Here is a 25133-nt window from a genome sequence, read left to right on the forward strand (position 1 = left end):
CCCACCTCCGCAGCAGCGCTAAGGATGTCCAACTGCCGCAGGGAACGGGCCTAAGCCGTCAGTCAGACATCCCCCGAGGGCTCCTGGACTGTGAGAGGGCACAAGCCGGCCTGAGGGACCCCACCCGGCCTGAGGGATCCCACCCGAGAGTGCACAAATGTCGTGCACTGGGCCTCTAGTACCTTTATATTATTATTAGCAACAGAGCTCTCACTGAACTGTTCTTTTCTGTGACCACTGTAATTACTGAACAATAAACAAAAATTATTTTTAAAATATGTATTTAATTGTGAACCATATAAACATAAATCTGATTAAAAACAGAAACTGTAGATATTGTTATTTTACTTAAAATATGGATAATCCTACCTTATATTATTGTTCAGGCATGTGAGACCTGTTCATTCTGTGGCTTAAGGAAAATAAAAGTCTCTACCATCATTTATGCTGAATGTTTTCTTATTCTCCTTATACTGCTCGGCCATTTCAGTTAGATATGATAACATCCAATTCATAAAGACACGAATATAAAACACTAAATGTCATTTATGTGTAAAGTTAAAACACAAAAATATCTGGTCTACCATAAGGAGTCATCATTTTGATTCTATCAATTCTTGTTTCCTAATATTATTTTCTGAGTCATTGTTAATTCTTATATCAGTAGAAAAGGAGCCATATAAATTTAATTCAGATTTTGTAATTATAGTAGTGCTCCCTTTCTTGCAGTTTCATTTTCTGTGGTTTCAGTTAAGTAATGTTGACCACAGTTAGAAATTAAATTGCCCCAACAATCAACATCATCCGCTCCTGACATCCAGCCATCAACATTGTCATGGCTCAATGATACAGAATGTCCAGAAGCAGAGGATTCTCCTAATATATCATCAAAAAGGTCAATAGTTGCCTACATCACAATGCCTGTCATTCACCTCACTTTATCTCATCACATAAGCATTTTATCATCTCATGTCATCATAAGAAGTACAACAATATATTTTGAAAGAGAGAGAGACCACATTCACATAACTTTTATTATAGTACTAAAGGCCCGGTGCACAAAAATTTGTGCACTCGGGGGGGGGGGGGGGGTCCCTCAGCCCGGCCTGTGCCCTCTCGCAGTCTGGGACCCCTCAGGAGATAACGACCTGCTGGCTTAGGCCTGCTCCTGGGTGGCAGAGGGCAGGCCCAATCCCTAGGTGCAGTCCCTGGATGGGCTCAGAGCAGGGCTGATTGGGGAGTTAGGGCGCCGCCCCCTGTCATGCACAGAGCAGGGTGGATTGGGAGGTTGCGATGCCACCCTCAGTCACACTCAGGGTGGGGCCGATTGGGGGGTTGGGGCACCGCCCCCTGTCACACTCAAGGCAGGGTCGATGGGAAGGTTGCGGCGCCACCCCCTGTCACGCACAGAGCAGGGCCAATCAGGGGGTTGGGGTGCTGCCCCGTCACGCACAGAGCAGGGCCCATTAGGGGGTTGGGGAGCTCCCCCCTGTCACGCACAGAGTAGGGCCGATAGGGGAGTTAGGGCACTGCCCCTTGTCACACACAGAGCAGGGCGGATCAGGGGGTTGGGGCGCCACCACTGTCACACTCAGGGCAGGGCCGATGGAGAGGTTATGGCTCTACCCCGTCACACACAGAGCAGGGCCCGTGGGGGGGGGGGGGGGGGGTTGGGGCGCCGCACCCTGTCACACACAGAGCAGGGCCCATCAGGGGGTTGGGGTGCCTTCCCCTGTCACGAACAGAGCAGGGTGGATCGGGAGGTTGTGGCCCCGCCCCCTGTCACGCACAGAGCTGCAGGGCAATCAGGGGGTTTGGGCACTGCCCCCTGTCACGCTGATCCGGTGCCAGGAGGCCTCGCAGCTCCGCTGATCCCGGTGCTGGGAGGCATATTACCCTTTTACTATTTAGAATAGAGACCTGGGGTCCGGCTGGTTTGCCCTGAAGGGTGTCCTGGATCAGGGTGGGGGTCCCCACTGGGGTGCCTGGCCAGTCTGGGTGAGGGGCTGAGGGCTGCTTTCAGGCTGGCGGTTGTTGACTGAAGCTCCCAACCGCTCCTTTTTTTTCTCTTTTTTTTATTTTATTCTGGGCCAGCTTTAGCTCTGGCTCTAGCTCTGAGGCTTCGTATCTGGTTTGTTTGCCGTTCTATAATCGAAACAATGTATAACTTCAGCTCTGAGATCCCGGCTGGCTGAAAGCTGGTTTCAGCTTCTTATTTGCAACATAGTACATAGCTGCTTAGAGTTGCAACTCAGAGGCCGCCAAGTCAGGTGGGGAACGTTGGAGTCCTCCTTCACTGCAGCAAGCAAGCCTCATGTTCGCTTCCAGCTGCCTGGCTGCCGGCCGCCATCTTGGCTGACAGTTAATTTGCATAAGGATATGCTGATTAGCCAATGGGAAGGGTAGCGGTCGTATGCTAATTACCATGTTTCTCTTTTATTAGTGTAGATATTGTTATAAATTGTTTTAGTATTGGTTATTATTATTAATCTCTTTCTGTGCCTAATTTAACATAGGTATGTAAGGGAGAAAACATCATACTGATACACATACACACAAACACACACATGGAACTTGGTACTACTCCCAGTTTCAGGCATCCACTCTGGGTCTTGGAATGTATTTCCTGCAGATAAAGGAGAACTACTGTGTTTCTTTTTTATTTTATGAAAGAAGGAAATATTTTTTTTTATAAGTATTGATTTTTAGAGAGGGGGAGGGGGGGAGAGAGAGAGAGAGAGAGAGAGAGAGAGTGAGAGAGAGAGAGCAACTTCAATGTGACAGAGAAACATCAATCAGTTGCTTCCCGCATGTGCCCTGACCAGAAATCAAACTCAAAACCTGGGTAAGTTCCCTGATAGGGAATCAAACCATCAAATAGTCCTAGCTGGTTTGGCTCAATGGATAGAGTGTCTGTCTGTGGTCTAAAGGGTCCCAGGTTCAATTCCAGTCAAGGGAATATACCTTGGCTGCAGGCTCCTTCCCCAGCCCAAACCCTGGTAGGGGCTCATGCAGGAGACAACCAATTGATGAGTTTTCCTCACATTGATGGTTCTCTCTGTCTTTCCCTCTCTCTTCTACTTTCCCTGAAAATCAATGGAAAAATATCCTCAGGTGAGGATTAACAAAACACCAAATAACAGGCACACCGACAAGGGCAAGGTTAATGTATTTCAGAGAATGTAACCTTATAAATCCAAGTGTTCATATGGTAGTAAACAAACCTTTTGTCAATCAGATTTAAAGACAGTTAAATGGTTTTAATTGTAGAGATAAATAGCAATTAGGTAGTTATGGCTTGCCATAAAATTTCTAGGAAAAAGCAAATTTAAAATTCAAAAACTGCTATCCCTCAATTTAGACAGAACTAAAGATAATAAAATCTGGCCTGGAAGGCATGACTCAGTGGTTGAGCATCAATCTATGAGCCTGGAGATAAGGGTTCAATTTCCTGGTCAGGGTACATGCCTGGGTTGCGGGCTTGATACCCAGTGTAGGGGCTCATGCAGGAGACAACCAATTGATGAGTTTTCCTCACATTGATGGTTCTCTCTGTCTTTCCCTCTCTCTTCTACTTTCCCTGAAAATCAATGGAAAAATATCCTGTCATCCGGTCAGGATATGCCTTAGCATATCATTAGCATATTACGCTTTAATTGGTTGACCGGATGAGTGGATTACGCTTTAATTGGTTGGTCAGCCGGACCCCAGTGTGGGGCATGTAGGAGGCAGCCAATCAATCATTCTCTCTCATCATTGATGTTTCTCTCTCTCTCTCTCCCTTCCTCTCTGAAATCAATAAAAATATTAAAAGAAAAAAAAGATAATAAAATCTGGAAAACAATGTTAGATGACTCAGAATGTGGCTCTAGTGATAAATGCCAAGAAAATGTCAAAGACAACTATAAAGAATGTAAATAAAACTATTTAATAAATGTGGTAATAAGGAAAAGGAATATTTATAACAAACTAGAGGCCTGGTGCATGAATTCATGCACCAGTGGTGTCCCTCGGTCTGGCCTGTGGAATCGGGCCAAAACCAGCTACCCAACATCCCCCAAGGGATATCAGATTGCATGAGGGTGCAGGCCAGGCCAAGGGACCAGTGCATGATTGGGGCCAGGGAGGGACACGGGAGGTTGGCCAGCTGGGGAAGGAACCGCAGGAGGGCTCCAGGGGTGTCTGGCTCGTTTCGCTCAGTCCTGATCAGCCGGACCCCAGCAACAAGCTAAACTACCAGTCAGAGTGTCTGCCCCCTGGTGGTCAGTGCACATCATAGTGACTAGTCGACCGGTCGACTGTTTGCCCCCTGGTGGTCAGTGCACGTCATAGCGAGTGGTTGAGTGGCCTTAATATCGTTAGCATATTACGCTTTAATTGGTTGACCGGATGACTGGACACTTAGCATATTAGGCTTTTATTACATAGGATAAGTCCTTACTATGTTCCAGATCCTGTCTAGTTATATATCCACATTTTCTCATTTTAAACCTGTAATCGCAACTCCTATATGCTATGGTATTATTATTACCATTTTCTAAATTAGCACATTCCGTACAATATGCAATTTTTTGTGCTAATAAATTAAATAGTATAAGAAAACAATAGACTTCCATCTATGACTCTACAAGTTTATACAAACATTGGCCTTTATTTTCTTTTTTAAATATTCACATTGGGGCTTGGTGGGAGAGTCAAGGTGGTAGAATAGGTAAACATGGTACTCGCCTCCTCCTATAATGACATCAAACTTACAACTAAACTACAGAACAATCATGATTTAGAGCCACCTGAAATCTGGCTGAAGCTAAGTCCTACCACTAGAGAATTAAAGAAGCCACAATGAGACTGGTAGGAGGGGCAGAGATGCGGAATAGGTTAGTCTAAGATCCATGTGTGGCATTATTTTAATTGGGAGGGATATCTTGTCTACAGAGGTCCCCCCTAAAGATCAGGGGTTCAAGCCCCACTCAGGCCAGGGTTCCAGTGCCAGGAAGAGAAGTCATAGTAACTTCAGGCTGTAAAAACCAGCGGGTATTATGGCTGAGTGACATAAAGGTTGCTGGAATCCCATGCACTTCTTCTTAAAGGGCATGCACATTCACTCCTTTCAAGCTTCAGTGCTGGGGCAGTAGATTGGAAGGATCCAGGGACATGGGAGGGGAAGGAGGGGGGAGCTAAATTGTCTGGCATCAGGGTAAGAATTGGGGGTCAACTTTCTCCCAAACAAAAGTGCTGACAGAGATCTGCCGTTGTGGCTCAGTGGTTGAGCATTGATCCAGGAACCAACAGGTCACAATCCTCGGTTGCGGGCTTGATCGCAGTAGGGGCCATGCAGGAGGCAGTCGATCAATGAAGTTTCTATCTCATCAATGTTTCTGTCTCTCTATCCCTCTCTCTTCCTCTTTCTCTAAATATCAATAAAAGCATTTTTTTTTTTTTAAAAAAAGTGATGGCAGAGGTCACTGTTCCTTTTTTCTTTGCCAAGACCTCCCTGCCACTGAGCCAACAGTCAGGCATCCATTAACCTGGTCCACACTGTTCACCTCAGCCTGGTGATTCCCTGAGACCCTGCCCACCCAAGCTGTTTGCAGTGGCTTTTCCATATGAATGGCCTGTCCTACCTCAGGCTTCATACTTTCCTAAAAATCTCTCAAACAAGCAGCAGCTGTTTGCTCCATAACTCATAATACGTACCCCAAGGCCCGGCACTAGCAGCAGCCTGCCTTAGGTCACAGCTTGGCCACTCCTGTGTACCTCCAAACCCAACACAAATAGCAGCCATCTTCAGATTGCTCTATAGCTCATGCAGGATGGCCCCAGGCAGGGCACAGGCAGTAGCTGACTTTGCACCTCCCAGGAGGCCCAAGAGCCAGTACACCCAGTAGTCAGCTTTAGACCACACCAGATTATAACCCTATCACATCCACGAGCAACATACTCAAGGGGTGGACTCTGAGCACTAAAGCCCCACTGAAGCAAGTCCTGCTCCATAGGGGTGTCTCCTACACAGCAACTCTTCCCCTGTAGTCGCAACTGGTCCTCACAGCCGATTGGCCTTCCAGTGATGCCAACATAAATCAAGGCTCAACTACAACAGGACAGTGCAATCAGTTGCCTCCTGCATGTGCCCCAACAGCTCACATAAGGGTGCACCTAGAGTGCCCAGCTCAGGTACCTGGGAAGGCTGAGCCACTGGGACCTAAAGGACACCTACTATGCAAGGCCACTCTACCAATTCCAGGAGACATAGCAGCTCTACCTAATACATAAAAACAAACACAGAGAAGCAGTCAAAATGCGAAGAAACATATCACAAATAACAGAGGAAATCGCCAGAAAAAGAACTAAATGAAATGGAAGCAAGCAAACTACCAGATACAGAGTTCAAAACAATGATTATACGGATGCTCAAGGAACTCAGTGAGAACTTCAAAGAACTTAGTGAGAACTTCAAGGAACTTAGTGACGAACATCAATGACATAAAAAAGGACCAATCAGAAATGAAGGATACACTAACGGAAATGAAGAATAATTTACAGGGAATCAACAGTAGAGGGCGTCAAGAATCGAATCAGCGATTTGGAATACAAGGAAACAAAAAACACCCAATCAGAACAGCAAAAAGAAAAAAGAATCCAAAAATATGAAGATAGTGTAAGGAGCCTCTGGGACAACTTCAAGTGTACCAACATTTGTGTTATGGGGGTGCTGGAAGAAATTGAAAACCTATTTGAAAAAATAATTACAGAAAACTTCCCTGACCTGGTGAAAGAAATAGATATGTAAGTCCAGGAAGTGCAGATAGTCCCAAACAACAGGAACCCAAAGAGGTCCACACCAAGATACATCATAAGTAAAATGCCAAAGGTTAAAGACAAAGAGAGAATCTTAAATGTAGCAAGAGAAAAGCAGTTAGTTACCTATAAGACAGCACCCATACAACTGATTTCTCAACAGAAACTTTGAAAGCCAGAAGGGACTGGCAAGAAATACTCAAAGTGATGGAAAAAAAGGACCTACAACCAAGATTACTCTATCCTGCAAAGCTATCATTTAGAAATGAAGGTCAGATAAAGAGCTTCACAGAGAAGAAATAGCTAAAGGAGTTCATCACCACTAAACCAATCTTACATGAAATGTTAAAGGGTCTTCTTTAAGAAGAAAAAAAGATAAAAAGTATGAACAACAAAATGGCAGTAAATACATTTCTATCAACAACTGAATCTAAAAATCGAAGAACAAAATAAACTAATAAAATAGAATCAAAAGCATAGAAACCTGGAACAGACTGATAAATCTCAGAGGGAAGGTTGGGGGGGGGGGGGGGGGGGGTGTGGAAAGAGATTAACCAAAGAACTTACATGCATATATGTATTATCCATGGACACAGACAATAGAGTGGTTAACACCTGCTGTGAGGTGGGATCCAGGTGAAGGGGGGCAAAGGAGGAATAGAAAGGGGGAACATCTTTAGTGCTCTCAACAATAAAAATTTTAAAAAATATATTCACAATGGGAAAACAGAGGACTGCCTTGTAATAGAAGTTGCTGTAAATTAAAGTATACATGGTACATTTAGGGATATTACTACCATTCAAACAATACTTTCAAATATTAGAAAGAGGACTGATTCCTGCAAAAATGTAAACATCCTATATAATAAAACCCTAATATGCAAATCGACCAAACGGCAGAACAACCAGTCACTATGATGCACAGTGACCACCAGGGGGCAGACGCTCAATGCAGGAGCTGCCCCCTGGTGATCAGTGCACTCCCACAGGAGGAGCACTGCTCAGCCAGAAGCCAGGCTCATGGCTGGCACGGCCGCCTCAGAGGCAGTGCTAAGGAGCAGCGAGCCTGGCTTCAAGCAGAGTGGTGGTGGCAGGAGCCTCTCCCGCCTTCGTGGCAGTGCTAAGGACCCCTCGGGGGCACCTCGGACTATGAGAGGGCGCAGGCCAGGCTGGAGGGGAACCCCCCCCCCCTCCCCAGTGTACAAATGTTGTGCACCGGGCCTCTAGTATCAAATAATCAGTCAACACCAAAAACAGAATAATTAAGATTTTTTTTTTTAAACTGGAAAGAAGTACAATGAATCAGTGGTTCTCAACTGGGGGCAATTTTGCCCACCCTACAGGACATTGGCAATGTCTGGAGATATTTTTGGTAACAATACTGCAGTAGGGGGTTGCTACTAGCATCTCGTGGGTAGAGGCCAGGGCTGCTGCTGAAGATCCTGCAATGCACAGGATGGCCCCTATGAAAATAACTATTTAGCCCCAAACGTCAACAGGACTGATGTTGAGAAACCCAGCTATAAATTATAGCCAACAGTCATTTCACAGGTGGTATTACTAAAATAAACTTGAACAACTACAGCTATGTTCATCTATAGAAAAAGTCATACCACATCCCCTTCAACAAAATTATGTGTCTACAGATGACATGGCAAAAGGAAAAAAAATGACCACACTATATGACCAGATTTTTAATGTGAAACAGCCATGTAACCACAGATTTCTTCTTGTAACTGTCAGAAAGCAGTTAAAAGTAAACAGAAGAAACATATTTTTATTCATAATGAGTCCTTAATGGAATCACAATGCAAAAGATACTGTCATGTGACTCAAGTCTTTCTCCCTCCTTAGTTTCTTTCAGTATGCATTTAAGAAAATCTTAAAAATATTAAAAATCATGGTAAAGAATACAATGCTTCTTTCCTGTCCCCAAACAAGAAAATGAACCATATCTTTCCTTTCCCAACTACATAAATTAATTAAAAGACGTCTCAAAATGTTACTTTGAAACAACTTATCCTTTAATAAACATTTTCAGAATATAATTAAAATATTTTGTTTCTTTGCAATATTATTGAAAAACGGCAACAAAAAAAAAAAGAGAGAGAAAATATTCCCCGCTTAAGTAAAAGCTACCTGAAAATTTATTTTGAAGACTAGTTCCTTAAGTAACATAGAATCCTACACCTTTAACAAAAGAGTTTGTTTAAGAAAATAATTTCATAAATTATACATAGTCATATTAGACTGTGAGGGAGTCATTACATTATACTCAGAAAACATAAAAATTAAGGGGAAAAGACTTATAATAAATGGAAATTGCAGTATGATATAAAATGAAAACAATGCAAAGGGAAACCAAATAAACCAAAACAAAACACCAAGGCTGGAAAGAAATAATGGTTGTGTTTTGCAAGGTGAAGCTACGGGGATTATTTTACAATTTACTGAATTGTCCAAATCATCTCTACTCAGAAGCATTATATTTTTAAAAGAAAAGAAAATGTTAACTGGATAAAACTTCATGTTCTCAGTTATTTAAATTTCAGATATCTACCTGAGTCTTTCACACCATTTTTCATCTCAGTTTATACACTTAATACATTATCTCCTAACTTGGTTACAGACTGACCTCATTTCTTTTTAAAATGCAATAGGGTCATTAAGTGAAATGACTACAGGGATAAATTTGCGTGTATTTTAAAATACAATCTACTCTCCCACAGAGCAAAAGCATTTGTCAACATACAGCTTGCTTTCATCTTTTCCTTACCCCATTTTCTCTTTGTGAAATAGGCATCAGCATTGGGGTCATTAAAGTGTCTGCTCATCAGAGTTTCTCCTCCAGCATGGAAATCATATGCAAACACAAGAGCTTAAAATAAAACACAAACATTCTTTACTGCAATCTGGCTTCAAACAGTGAGGCTCACAAGCAGAAAAACAATTACAAATTACTCACAAGGCTCTGCAAATGCTTTAGTGGTAAATACCTCACGCAAGGTTACAATATTTGAGTGCTGAATTTTTTTCCACATATCAACCAACACCATGCATTTTGTGTTAACAAGACGAAAACCTAAAAAAGAAAATTTTTATTAAACTGTCAATGACATCTCCCCTTAGTCCATCAGAAATGGGGAGAAAAATAAACATGCTATACATTACTATAAGTTACTAACTGCCAAATGAAACAATAAATTACTCGTTATCTTTTAAATTAATGTATTAAATAAATAAACGTATTCAGGAATGTTTGAATAATCTTAGCCTCACTAATATGCTTCTAAGAGAGGATAATTTATCTTCCTTACCATGGATCCTCCGAAGGCAATATGGCAGATCATCTTTGCTATTCACAGCTTTATAGCAAGATGTAATGTAGCCAAAATTACTTGATTTCTGTATTCGGTTGGGTGGTGGCAGTGGTTCTAGAGGGAATAGGCTATGATAGTTGTCGACTTCTGCAGGGAATGCTGGAGTAATTCATAGGAAAACAGATGACAACTTGCAGACATTCATAAATCTCTCAGAGTGATAAAGAAGAAATCAAACCTACTTTAAATAACTACTAACAAAGTAGTATAAAAACATACTTTGAACATTTATAATTCCATAAAACTGGTTTCATTATCAATAAAAACAGTCATTATAAAACAACACAGAACTAAATTTATACACTCAAAATATTTCTTTTATAGCATAATACAACAAATATCAGAAACAACTTGTGTTATCACTTATAAATAGTAAACATTTCTGATTCTGATGCTGAATAAAAATCAAGGTAGATTTTGTTTCTTTAAACATGTATTTTTGTACTAAATATATTTAGACAGTGGCGTTAAGCTATGAATTCTTATTTCTAAAGCATAAAGAAATTCAAAAGTAACATTAAATTGAAGAGTGTATCTATGTAGTATATTTGTGTGTATATGGCAATCTTTTTCAAAATTCTCCAACCATTCAGTAGAATAGCATAGTTTTTAATCCCTAGCAAAATATAAAAGAAAACTAAAACAACTTTATCACCATGCCTGCCACATTCCTCAAAGAAAGAAAAATGATGTTTAAAGATATATAATGTACTAAAGGCCTGGTGCACGAAATTTGTGCACGGGGGGGGGGGGGGGGGGGTGTAGATCCCCTTGGCCCAGCCTGCACCCCTCCAATCCGGGACCACTCGGGGGATGTCCGACTGCTCATTTAGGCCCGATCCCAGGGATCGGGCCTAAACCAGCAGTCAGACATCCCTTTCACAATCTGGGACCGCTGGCTCCTAACTGCTCACCTGCCTGCCTGTCTGATAGCCCCTAATTGCCCCCCCCACCCCCCCGCAGCCTGATCACCCCTAACTGCCTCTGCCTGCCGGCCTGATCATCACTTACTGCCCTCCCGCAGGCCTGGTTGCCCCTAACTGCTCCCTCTGGCAGCCTGGTCACCTCCAACTGCCCCTCTTGCCGGCCTGGTCACCCCTTACTGCATCCCCTGCCGGCCTGGTCTCCCCCAACTGTCCCCCTCTGCTGGCCTGGTCGCCTATTACTGCCCCCTGATGCCAGCCTGGTCGCCCCCAACTGCTCCCCCTGTCAGCCTGGTCACCACCAACTGCCCCCTTCTGCCAGCCTGGTTGCCCTTAACTGCCCCCCCCCGCCCCCCCCGCCCCGGCCAGCCTGGTTGCCTCTTTCTGCCCCCCTGCCGGCCTGGTCATCCCCAACTGTCTCCCGGCCAGCCTGGTCACCCCACACAGCCTGCTGTTCAGTCATTTGGTCGTCCCTCACTAACCCTCCTTGCCAGCCTGGTTGCCCCATGCACCCTGCTGTTCAGTCGTTTGGTTGTCCCTCACTAACCCCCCTGCCAGCCTGGTCGCCCCATGCAGCCTACTGTTCGGTCGTCCATCCAGTTGTTTCGGTCATGACGGCCTCTTGCTTTTTATATATTAGGATTGGAATTTGCTTGTGATACTGTTAGGCATTCAAAATGATTTATCTTGAATTCCAATTTGTTGTTTCTTATAAAGACTAAAAAAATGAACATGTAAATGTACTCAGTGGCTGGTTTCCCTATAGAGTTTATGCAATTTATTTTCCCTTCTTATTGCTCCCTATTGTCTAGAACAAACGTGTCAGTTTTACAATCCAAAAAGACAAATAGTTTTTAATGCTTCAAATACAATCAACTATATTTTTCAATTGAACAGCTTCCATTGGTGAAATGTCTTGAATGACTTAGGAATGCTCACCATATCTCAATTGAAAAGCAGATGAGTGAACATGCAGAATATCATAGAAAAACATCTAGTAAGGAACACACCAAAACTTTAACAATGGTAATCACTGAGTGGATTTTCTCCTCTCTTTTACACTATTCTGTATTTGCCAAACTTTTTACAACAAACATATTTAACACTATTTTGAAACATGACAATAAATCTCATTTTAAAAGTCTCGCAAACAAAAACAACTAATAATGTTTTACCTATGACTGTTAAGAAATCCAGGTGAAACCCTATTAAGAAAACTCTAATTCTAGAAGACAGGTTCAAAAGGACCTCTCTGCCTTTGCCAAATACATTCATTAACTCTTAGTTCTTGAAACAATTCTATGAAATAGAATTCCCTATTTTATAAATAAGGAGAACAAGGATTATCCCTCTAGGGAGGGAGCAGGGAACCAAACCCAGGACTCTGATTCTGAAGTCTTGTGCTCTTAAATTCTACATGGCATTTTGGCCATAGCGCAAAACATCGATTCAATGTAACTTTCAAACCAAGGTCAAGTGGCAAGTTCTGCTGAAATAAAGGCAGAAGGAAAAGTATATACACAAGTGAACATAGCTGTAACTTTCGCCCATTTATTATTTAGTTGAATGATCAGTGTAATTTCCACAAACAAATGATAAATAAATTTTGTTTTCTAGCTATTTCATAAGGGAATTATCTTCAAGTTAGTAAAGATGTACTGAATATCTACTATGTATTAATGAACCCATATTAATGAAATATGGGTTATCAAGTGGCTTACAGAATGATATAAAATATAAGGCAAAATAGCTATTAAAAACGTGCAATTCATCATGGCACTGGTTCTTAAACTTTAGCACCCTTCAGAATCTTGTAAAAACTGTTTGCTGGGCCCCATGCCCAGTTTTTGACTCAAAGGTCAACAATAGGGCCCAAGAATTTACAATCCTAACAAGCTTCCAGGTGATAATGAAAGGATACTGCAGTTGTCAAGGGACCACACTTTGAGAACTATTATGCATGGAAACACAGAGAAGGGAGCCAATCCCACGGATATTAGGAAAGATCTTACAGCTGATTTGGCATGTTTACTACAAACCAATGAGCTAAAACAAATGGAAAGAGTGTTTTATGCTAAGGAAGTAAATGGAACAACAACAAAAAACAAGGTATGAATGTATGCAGGTGTCCACGATGGTGAAATACTATGTGTGGGAGAAAGGGGGAGGTACCACAGAGGAGGTGCAGAGTGAACATAAACCTGAGAGATATTTATGTTGGAATTACATCAGAGGGAAATTTAAATGCTATACTAAGGACTTGAAATTTACTATGCCGAGCAGTGGTACTCCTAGCATCAGTGTGACAAAGGGATTGTTTGAGGGACACTATCAACTAAAAAATCTTATGATTCTACTTAACTCCTTCATCCGTGTCTGCTTTCAAGGTAGTCAAGCTGAATCCCAAATAGTGCGAAAGAAAAAAAATGGTGCTTCAGTGGAAAAATATGAATTATTTAAAGGGTACCCCTCCTTCTAGTGTCTGATTTAGATTCTATGGAAGATACGTTACACCTCTGTAAGGTATAGATAACTGGTAGCACTGCAAAATAATTCTTGTCTACAGACATGTGTATTCTGTTCCGTCTGGTGGAGGTTCAAATGTCTTCCCTCCTCTCCCTTGAAAAACCCAGTTTGCACATTCATTTAATTATTCTTGATCTATAGTACTAGAGGCCCGGTGCACAACAATTTGTGCACTTGGGGGGGGGGGGGGGGAGTCCCCCAGCCCGGCCTGTGCCCTCTCGCAGTCTGGGACCCCTCGGGAGATAATGACCTGCTGGCTTAGGCCTGCTCCCGGGTGGCAGAGGGCAGGCCCAATCCCTAGGTGCAGCCCCTGGTCAGGCTCAGAGCAGGGCCGATTGGGGAGTTGGGGGCGCCGCCCCGTCATGCACAGAGCAGGGCGGATCAGGAGGTTGCGATGCCACCCTCAGTCATGCTCAGGGTAGGGCCGATTGGGGGGTTGGGGCACCGCTCCCTGTCACACTCAAGGCAGGGTCGATGGGGAGGTTGCGGCGCCACTCCATCACGCACAGAGCAGGGCCGACCAGGGGGTTGGGGCGCTGCCCCCTGTCACTCACAGAGCAGGGCCCATCAGGGGGTTGGGGAGCTCCCCCGTCACTCACAGAGTAGGGCCGATAGGGGAGTTGGGGCACCGCCCCCTGTCACACACAGAGCAGGGCGGATCAGGGGGTTGGGGCGCTGCACCCTGTCACACTCAGGGCAGGGCCAATGGGGAGGTTATGGCTCTACCCTGTCACACACAGAACAAGGCCCGTGGAGGGGGGTTGGGGCACCACCCTCTATCACCCACAGAGCAGGGCCGATCAGGGGGTTGGGGCGCCGTCACTGTCACACTCAGGGCAGGGCCGATGGAGATGTTATGGCTCTACCCTGCCACACACAGAGCAGGGCCCGTGGCTGGTAGGGGGGGCGGTTTGGGGCGCTGCACCCTGTCACACACAGAGCAGGGCCGATCAGGGGGTTGGGGAACTCCCCCCTATCAGGCACAGAGCAGGGCTGATCAGGGGGTTGGGGCGTCTTCCCCTGTCATGAACAGAGCAGGGCAGAGAGGGAGGTTGTGGCCCCGCTCCCTGTCACACACAGAGCCGCAGAGCGATCAGGGGATTGGGGAGCTCCCCCCCATCAGGCACAGAGCAGGGCTGATCAGGGGGTTTGGGCGCTGCCCCCTGTCACGCTGATCCCAGTGCCGGGAGGCATATTACCCTTTTACTATATAGGACAGAGGCCTGGTGCATGGGTAGGGGCTGGCTGGTTTGCCCTGAAGGGTGTCCTGGATCAGGGTGGGGGTCCCCACTGGGGTGCCTGGCCAGGCTGGGTGAGGGGCTGAGGGCTGTTTTCCGGAAGCGGGTGACTGAAGCTCCCAACCGCTCCTTTTTTTCTTTTTCTTTTTTTTTATTCTGGGCCAGCTTTAGCTCTGAGGCCTCACTGCTTAAAACATCGATACAATGTTGCGGTCCGGCTGGCTGAAGCCCAGAGCCGGTTTCTGGGATTTTGTTTAGTTTCTATATTTGCAATATAGTACATAGTTGCATAGAGTTGCAGCTGAGAGGCCGGGAAGTAAGGTGGGGAACGTTGGAGTCTGCCGTCACTGGAGCAAGCAAGCCTCCCTGCTCGCTTCAGTGCATGGCTGCCAGCCACCATCTTGGCTGACAGTTAATTTGCATAAGGATATGCTGATTAGCCAATGGGAAGGGTAGCGGTCGTACGCTAATTACCATGTTTCTCTTTTATTAGTGTAGATGTCTTATAACATGTGACTGGCTCCCTCATGACTTAAAGAAAATCTTTAATACATGCTTATTTTTAAATCTGTACATCATGACTATGTTTTTTTTTTCAGGAAGTCATCTTTTAACATTTCCCAGCCTACCCTGAAATCATCATATGTGGCCTAATATTAATCTTAAAAACTGAAAGTTTCCACTAATAGATAGAAATAGTCATCATAGTTCTGTTCTTCATTTGCAGCTCAATTTAACAAATGCACAAAATTAAGTATGAATAAAGGAAATAGGGTTGCCTTAATCACTGTTAGACATCAAAAAAATCAAAGTAAAGAAAATCAACTTGGAAATTTAGAGCTACATTCTTTATTTTATCCTCAATTTTTAGTCTGGGGCCCATTTCCATAAAATAATATTTTAAAATTTTAGTTTCTTTCCTTTGTTCAACCCTACTAGCCCTTAAAGAACATATAGGATGATAAGTTGGATCTAAGATACTGAGATTCACTACAGCAAACCTACGGCAGAGTTTCTGAACCTCAGCACTACTGATATACTGGACCAGATCATTCTCTGTTGTCAGGTATTGTTTTGTGCATTGTAAGGTGTTCAACAGTATCCCTAAACTCAACCACTTGTAGCCCTTCAAAAATGTTCCAGACACTGCCAAATGACCCATGAGGGATAAAATCATTCTTGTTTGAGAATCACTGATCTATAGGAAATAATTACTTCAGAGTTGAGAAGTACTAATTTGATGGAAGTATGATGTATGGAATGGAAACAGAGCAGAAAAAGGGCAGCATGAACAAATATTAGTAAATAAGTGAACATGAGACAAAGGTTAATAGTAAATATGAAACATGAAGATGACCAGAATTAGAGCAGTGATAGATAAACCCACTTTTTAAAACCAGGTGCACAGAACTGAATTAACCATAATCTTTAGTTTGTGACATTCAAATTGCTGGTTCATGTCTATGCATGGCCTGCTGTTATTAATCTATAATAATAAAAGGGTAATATGCTAATTAGACCGAACGTCCTTCCAGGCGTCATTCCGACATCCTTCCGGACAAAGCCAGGGTTGGAGGGAAGCAGCTTGGGTCCCAGGTGCCTGCCAGTGACCGTAGCAAAGCCCAGGTCCTGGGTGCTGGAGGGAGGCCAGTGCCGGCAGCCGGGGGAAGGCAGGCCTACTCTTGCATAAATTTTCATGCATCAGGCCTCTAGTTCTTAATATAATAAGCATCTACAAACATGGCACACAGAAAAAAAGCACAGACCTTGACTTTAATTTACATCTAAATGATTATCTCTACCAACTTTTGCCTTCCTTCTCTTCCTCTTCCTTCCCTTTTTATAGTTTGTTTTAAAAAGTATGTTTTACTGATTATAGAGTGGAAGGAAGAATAGAGATATAGAAACATCGATGAGAGAGAAACATCTATGAGCCGCTTCGAGCACGCCCCCTACTGGGAATAAGCCTGCAACCCAGGCATGTGCCCCAACCAGGCACAGAACCAGTGACCTCCTAGTTCATGGGTCTGTCTCAACCACTGAGCCACACTAACTGGGCCCCTTTTTTATTACACCTTTATGTATTCCTCACAATTTATTATGTATGCATGTATATGTTTATACATGTATATGATATGCATATGTACTTACATAAATGCAAGTACACGTACACACTTTAGTTAACTTTATAAAAAGCTATCATACTGTATATAATCTCTTGCAACTCACATTTTTTACTTAATATTACGTTACAAGGTTTCTTCTGGACTGGCCAGGTGGCTCGGTTGGAGTGTTGTTCCATGCATCAAAAGGGTACATACCTAGGTTGTGGGTTTGATCCCCCATCGCGGTGAGTATGGAAGGCAACCAACTGATGTTTCACTCTCACATTGCTGTTCCTCTTTCCTGCCTTCCTGTCTCCTCTCTCTTCCTCTTTCCCTCTTTCTCTAAAAATTAATAAAAGCATATCCTTGGGTGAAGATTAAAAAACACATACATTTGCCCAGCTGGTGTGGCTCAGAGGTTGAAAGTCGACCCAGGAACCAAGAGGTCACTGGTTTGATTTCCAGTCAGGGCACACGCCCAGCTTGTGGGCTCGATCTCCAGTAGGGGATGTGCAGGAGGCAGCCAATCAATGATTCTCTCTCATCATTGATGTTTCTATCTCTCTGCCTCTTCCTTCCTCTCTCTCTCTCAAAATCAATAAAGGAAAAAAAACACCCACATTGTTTTGTACTGCTGCATGTCAGCATACTTTCTTCATTTTAACTGCTGTATAATATTCTACTGTCTGACACTATCACAGTTAATTCATCCCTTGTCCTTCAAATGGGCATTTGAATTAATCAAGGTTTCTGCTACTGTGAGCAGCAATGTTATGGATACTTATACATTTTCTGGTTGAAAATGTATAGAGGTGTTCCTATATCTAGGAGCAGAATAGCTGGATCTTAAGTGACAGATACTCAACTTTCGTTTCCCAAAGTGGTAACAAGTTTACCATTACACTACCAATAGCAATGTACTGAAGAACCTATGGATTCAAATCCTCATACTTTACCTGATCAGACTTCAAAACGGTACTTTATTTGTATTTACCTAATCATCAGTGATGTTCGGTATCTGTTCTTATATTTTTCAGTCATGAATTTCTACTTTCTTGAATTGCCTATTCCTATCATTTGGTCATTTATTTTATTGGATTATTTAGGCTCTTACTGATTTGTGTGTTCTTTATATTCTTTGTCAATTGTGTAATATACGTTCTTCCAAGGCTGTTTTTTTATTGTTGTTGTTAATCCTCTCTAGAGAATATTTCTTCCACTGATTTTAGGGAGAGTGGAAAGGAGGAGGGAGAAACACTGATGTGAGAGCCACATCAACCAGTTGCCTCCTGCACATACCCCAACTGGCATGGGGAATCTGCAACCCTTGGAGTTGATTTTTTTATGAGATTTGAGGTAATCCAATTTTATCTTTTACCATGAGACAACCATTTTTGCCTTCCTTTCCCCACTTATATGTCACCACTATCATAGAATGGGCCTGGGCTCTCCCTAGTCTGTTTCATTAATCAATTTGTCAAACCCAGTGCCATTACCATATTGTTAGTTACCACAGTGGCAAACTAAGCTTCCCCTCCCCCAATACACCCAGCTTCCTAATCATAATCTTCAAAGTGTCTTGGCCCTTTTCTCTTTGATGAATGTTATCATATAGTATGAAAAGCTCTATTATGCTGTAATATAATAGACAGATAGATAGATGATAGATAGATAGATAGATAGATAGATAAATATCAACTTTGATTAGAATTTGGAACTTTCAACACCTACTCTCCCTTCAAAGTCCAGAGAGGGAGAAGGGGGTTAGAGATTGAGTTATTACCAATAGCCAAAAATTTAACCAATCATTCCCACAAAATAAAATTATCTTTAAAAACTCCTAAATAGCAAGATTCAGAGAGCTTACAAATTGGTGAATACACTGAAGTGCTGGAAGAATGGCACACTCAGAGAGGGCATGGCAGTTCCCCACTCCACCTCTACAAATACCTTGCCCTATACATCTCTTCCACTCGGCTTGTTCTGAGGGGGGTGGTGAAAATGCCCCACATTTGTAGTTGGCCAGACAGAAGTGTAGGTAGCGTGGGTACCCCATTTCACCTGGAATGATCTTGTGGGACTGAGCCCTAACAATTAAATTGTTAGGACACAAATTAGATATCAGAAGTATTTTGAGTTTCAAAACCTCTTAAGCTTTTTTTTAAAAAAAAAATTACTGATTCTTTTTTATAGAGAGAGAAAGGGAGAGAGACAGAGATATAAGCACTGATGAGAGAAACATCGATCAGCTGCCTTCTGCATGCCCCTTACCAGGGACTGAGCCTGCAACCTGGGCATGTGCCCTGACCAGGAATCTTGGTGCATGAGTTGACACTCAACACTGAGCCACACAGCCGGGCAAGTTTGTATTCTTTGACTGGTATTATATCCAATCTATGGAACACTTTAGAAAAATTGACATCTAAGTCATTTTGTATTCCTACTCATGAATAAAGCATTTCATAACTTGATTTATTTATCTTATTTAATACATCTTCATAAATCTCCCCCAATGAGAACTTACACATCTTTGATTGTATTTACTCATAGGAACTGATATTCTAAAATCCTTGCAAATAGCATTTTATCTTGTAGTTATATTTTGAAGTTAGTGGCTACAAGTCTATAGAAATGCAACTGACATGTATTAATCTTATATACAGCTATTTCCTAAACTCTATTATAATTTTCAAATTACATCAAATGCATCATCATATGATTTACATATGACTGGAGTAATCCTATTTTTCTTTTCCCCTTTTACCCAAACTAGGGCCTCAAAGACAATGCTAAATAATTAAAGAAAATCCTTACCTGAACCACTTCAAAGGTTATGACAGGTAAGTTCCTTGCCCATCTAAACTGGAAAGATCAATCTTAAGACATAACAGCTATGCCGAACCGGTTTGGCTCAGTGGATAGAGCCTTGGTCTGCGGACTCAAGGGTCCCGGGTTCGATTCTGGTCAAGGGCATGTACCTTGGTTGCGGGCACATCCCCACTGGGGGGCCTGGAGGAGGCAGCTGATTGATCTCTCTCATCGATGTTTCTAGCTCTCTATCCCTCTCCCTTCTTCTCTGTAAAAAGTCAAAAAAAATATATTAAAAAAAAAAAAAAAAAAGACATAACAGCTAGACACATTCCTTTTAATTCTCTAGCAGTCAAGAAGACCCATAGTCAAGACTAAATCCTTGGTAACAACCAGGTATTTCAAGATTATCTCTGTGGCAAATGTATTCCTACTGTACTATTTGTAAAGTTTTTTTAAACCATACCATATTTAATCTTGCTATAAACAGAATACGCTACGGAAAGAGATTTTAATGGCTCTCTTAGAAACACTGTGATACAGTCAGAAAAACCTAGGTTTAAATCCTGACTCAGTCAGCCAATTACTAGCCACTGGTCTTAAAGGCAAGTTACTGAACATGCCTGTCAACTTCAATTTTTCTCATATGTAAAATGGAGATTATAGCCCTGGCCAGTGTGGCTTAGTTGGTTGGGCGTCGTCCCGTGCACCTAAATGTTGCCAGTTCAATTTCCGATCAGGGCACATGCCCAGGTTGCAGGCTCAATCCCCGGTAGGGGGCATGCAGGAGGCAGCCAATCAATGTTATGCTCTCACACTGATGTGTTTCTTTCTCTCTTTCTCTCTCTCTCTCTCTCTCTCTCTCTCTCTCTCTCTCTCTCTCCCCTCCCTCTTGCTCTCTAAAAATCAATACACTATTCAAAAAACATGTTTTAATGGAGATAATATTAGTATCTATGTCACAGCATTTTTATAAGAAAAAGCATTTAATCATCACACTGCCTAGCATACTGTAGTCTCAATAATAAACAGCTTTCCCCTCTGCTTAAGAGCCTATACTTTATCAAATATCAAAATACAATAATATACTAAAATATAGTAAGGTAAATCACCATGAATTCTAATTTTTTTTTGTGAACTAGAATACTGTCACATGCAGAATCAATTTAAATAAACCAGATGATCTGTGATATGCTGGAATACTTCTTAATTGGATTTGAAATAAATCCTATATAATAAAAGGCTAATATGCAAATCAACTGAAGGGCAGAACAATGGGTTGCTATGACGTGCACTGACCATTAGAGGGCAGACACTTAACGCACGAACTGCCCTCTGGTGGTCAGTGCACTCCCACAGGGGGAGCACCACTTAGTCATCACAGCTGGCGAGTGCAGCAGTGGTGGCGGGAACCTCTCCTGCCTCTGCTACAGTGCTAAGGATGTCCGACTGATGGCTTAGGCCTGCTTCCTGAAGGCCTAAGCCATCGGTTGGACATCACCCGAGGGCTCCCGGACTGCAAGACAGCGCAGGCTGGGCTGAGGGACCCCCTCTACCCCCCCCCCGCCCCCACCAGTGCACAAATTTCATGCATGGGGCCTCTAATATATTCATAAAATAGTAATTAGGTAGTAAGACATACAAACATGTAGGACTATATAAGAATTATAATATTCTTTAAAAGGAAGAATGAATCCACTCAAATTTTACCTGGCATATCTGCTTGATCAATTTGAGCCATTGTTATTAAATGTCTGTTAATGAGCTCCTAAAAAAAGAAAACAAGTATATTTACATCTAAACAAAGCTTCTGAAATCTGGATTTACTACTATAACTAAATAACACAAGTAATAAAATTTTTGGTATGTGTGCTTTATAATATTGATATCATGAAATAACATTTCCAATAATGGCATAAAAATTCTAGTCCTAGATATACCTGCTCCAATTAAGGTTGAGTTCCAGTAACTATGCTATACCTCAAAGCATATAACTATATCGGTAGCTGAAAACTCAAGTTCTATGCTAAGCTTGTCAATAATTCACTCTATGAACATTATACAGGTACAACATACTTCTATGAAACAAAAATATTTTTGAGAATATAAGTGTAAAATGAAATTCAACATATCAAATAATACCTAGCTGTCTAACAAAAAGTTATTTTATAAAACCTACTTTATAGAAAGGATTGAGCTCTCTTAATGTGAGATTTATTTCTGGGTTATCCTACCTAGTCTGAACCTATAAATATTAGCCAAACATTGTCTCAAAGTTAGAAATAATTTAAATAATTTATATATTTCCGAGAGACATCTGAATGCACAGGATATGACGTGCAGAAGGTGGCTCATTTAAATAGCTATTCTATGTTTTACTCTATGAACATAATAATTAACTGTTTTTTTATTGAAAAACAGCTTTCCTTAAATGTCACTTAGAACTCATAAATTCTAAATTCTCTCTATCTGGTTTAGTACAGCATATTTGATTAAATAACATGATTTGAAAACAGCTCTATTGTTTCTTCAGTTCTTTGCTAAAAGCACACTAGATTTCAAGCATCCCTACTAGGAATTCTGAATGCGTACCTGTCGGAGCTCATCGGCCATGAAGAATGAAGGTGCATTTGCTTTTGGTTGCATATAAGCAACATGAGGTGCAGTTGGAGGATAAATATGATAGTTTGGAAAAACCTAAAAAGGTAGGGAGGAAGAAAATGTAACAATCAATTTTTCTCAATTGATAAGGTTTATTATCATTGTTTTGATAAAGTTTTCATCTTTAAATGACAGTGATAAATTGATATATTTTAAATCTTTAAATGATAGTGAATTAAACACCTCAGAGAATAACTTATCAGTATATTTTCTGAGTTAATTTAAAAAGTCACCTTATCTTATATAATAAAGAGCTAATATGCTAATTAGACTGAACAGCAGAATGACCATCCAGATGACCTTTCAGGCAACTGTCCGGACGACCTTGCAGGACCAAGCCGGGGCTGCGAGGGCCGAGGCAGCCAGGGCTTTTCGTGCATCAGGTCTCTAGTATATAATAATCAACTTGAAAACTCTAATGAGAAACATTTCTTCATATATCGTAAAATTTAAGCTCCAATGATAGGCAAAAGTAGCTCTTTGAATGAAATGTTACACAAGCATTTTGTACGTATTTTTTAAAGCAATTGGAAGAAAGGAAGGAAGCAGATATTAAAGGTGATAGGGCACAGTCAGATAATGAAGTAACACTGCCCTGGTGGCCCAAGGAACTGCCCTAGTATGGGCTTTTTGTGGCCAACCTAAACAAAGTGTTACCTAAATACTTGTTAAACACTTCAAACTGCAAAAGTAAAGAAGAACAATTTACTAACAGAAGGGTGCAACAGTGTACTTATATTCCAAGCAAACTACAACAAAGTTACTAAATCTGCTTTCAGGTTCCCCTCTTTCATTCTTCCAATTGGACTCTCCCCACCACCCTGCTTTTTTCTCTTTTTCCTCTGCCTCTCCTTCCCTTCACTGGCCCATGAAACAAAATCAATAGATATTCTAAAATTGTTTTTGCTTTATTCTTTCATTTTAAAAGTTGAAACAAACATTGTTGTCTCTTAAAAATTAATTCAGCTGATTTCTGTTCCTCTCAGATAATTATTGTTAGGGATCTCAACCAGGAAGTGATTTTGCAATACTTATAAGGTTTCCTTTAACCAGTATCTACAGAGAGAAAACTCCTTTTTTTCTGCCTTGGTTTTCTTACATCAGCTAGCATAGTTTCACTTAACTATCTCAGGTTTACCGTGAGCATATTTTTAAAAGTAGTTTGAAGGATATAAACAATAAAAATGTGCCATATATAATCTCTACAAAACCAAGTGAGACAGTTTTGTGACAAAAGAACCTCTTTATAAATTAAACTTCTTTCTACAAATACAATAATAAAATATAATAAAAATGTAAATAATTATAAAATATAATAAACCCCAAAAAGGTAAAACATTAATGGAATTCTTACTTGAAAGAACCAAGGAAAGTCTCTACTCTACCTCAATTATTTGACCTTCTGTTCGGCAAGCTGTTCTGTGATAATTTTTGAAAGATCTCTGACCAAAAACAAAACAAAATAAAAACTATTAGCTATTTCATTATTTCTTTAAAAAGCATTTTGCATGATTTACAAGTACTTCTATAAATGTTTTCACATTTATTTCTCATAAGATGGTTAGGTGTTATTATCCCAATGTACAACTGGGGAAACAATCTCAGTGGTACTAAGATTCAAGAGTCACAAAACAATGGCAGAAATGGGACTCTTATATATAAGTAACAAAAAAATCTATTGTCTTTCTACTCAAATTGGGTTTTAGTAAAATGTTAAATTTAATCAAAATAGAGCATTAATTTAATATGTAGGATCAAAATCTGCCTGTTTACAAAATCTGCCTGTTTACAAAATCTACAGTTACTAAATTCCAACTGTACTTTTCTTTTTTAATCCTCACCTGAGGGTATTTTTTTCTATTGATTTTCAGAGATTGTAGGAAGTGGGGAAGGGGGGGGAGAGAGGGGGAGAAAGAGAGGGAGATAGAGAGGGAGGGAGAGAGAGAGAGAGAGATATGTGAGAGATTACCATCGGTTGATTGTCTCCTGCATGCACCCCAACCAGGGCTAGGGATTGAACCTACAATCCAGGTATGTGTCCTTGACCAGGAATGGAAACGGAGACCCTCCAGTCAGTGTGTAGGCTGACGCTCTAACCAATTAGCATACTGGTCAGGGCTACTTTTCATCTAAGCTTCTCATCTATGAACATGTCAAATGTCAGTTTTCATATTTTAATGGAATTTGGCTTTTTTACTCATGAGCTCTTCATCGCTATTTTGGGGGGGAGGGAGGTAGAGGGGGTAGGGGAAGGAAAAGGCTTGGGCGTGCTCTCATGAGGGAGAGCATCACTACTTATTTTTCTATAGTTAAAAAAATAATTTTTGAACAGGAACAAAATAATGAAGCTAAAAAGGTACCATCTGCCCTGACTGGCATGGCTCAGTTGGTTGAGAGTCATCCAATGCACTGAGAGGTCACCAGTTCAATTTCCAGTCAGGGCACATGCCCAGGTTGTGGACTCAATTCTAGGTGTGGGGCCATGCAGGAGGCAGCTTACGAATGTTTCTCTCTCACATTGATGTTTCCCTCTCTCTTGTACTCCCTTCCTCTATCCCTAAAAAATCAATAAAAACCTATTTTTTAAAAAACTTAATTGGTCTCACAACGTAAAAGTGATCCTATTTCCCTTAATAACAACAACAAAAAAAGTACAATTTATGGAACATTACAATGCATTTTTTCTCCCCTCCC

The 25133-nt window shown here is 41.6% G+C and overlaps 1 protein-coding gene across 5 annotated transcripts in view; it reads right to left on the reverse strand.

Moving 5' to 3' along the window:
• Window positions 1-25133, reverse strand: part of PAN3 (poly(A) specific ribonuclease subunit PAN3) — a 172620-nt gene that overhangs the window by 24230 nt on the left and 123257 nt on the right. For 3 of the 5 annotated variants that reach the window (XM_070409407.1, XM_070409404.1, XM_070409409.1), the window contains 6 exons: window positions 23825-23881; window positions 22371-22475; window positions 21489-21546; window positions 10116-10277; window positions 9764-9880; window positions 9575-9676 (listed from right to left, as the gene is read on the reverse strand). In XM_070409407.1, coding sequence (XP_070265508.1) covers window positions 9575-9676; window positions 9764-9880; window positions 10116-10277; window positions 21489-21546; window positions 22371-22475; window positions 23825-23881 — 601 coding nt within the window. The remainder of the gene's footprint in view (window positions 1-9574; window positions 9677-9763; window positions 9881-10115; window positions 10278-21488; window positions 21547-22370; window positions 22476-23824; window positions 23882-25133) is intronic. The other 2 variants (XM_070409408.1, XM_070409406.1) reach the window with 1 other exon arrangement.

Source organism: Myotis yumanensis, unplaced genomic scaffold (assembly GCF_028538775.1).
Source record: "Myotis yumanensis isolate MYYU_CA2020_CCGP unplaced genomic scaffold, mMyoYum1.0.hap1 SCAF_3, whole genome shotgun sequence".
Taxonomy (NCBI): Eukaryota; Metazoa; Chordata; class Mammalia; order Chiroptera; family Vespertilionidae; genus Myotis; species Myotis yumanensis.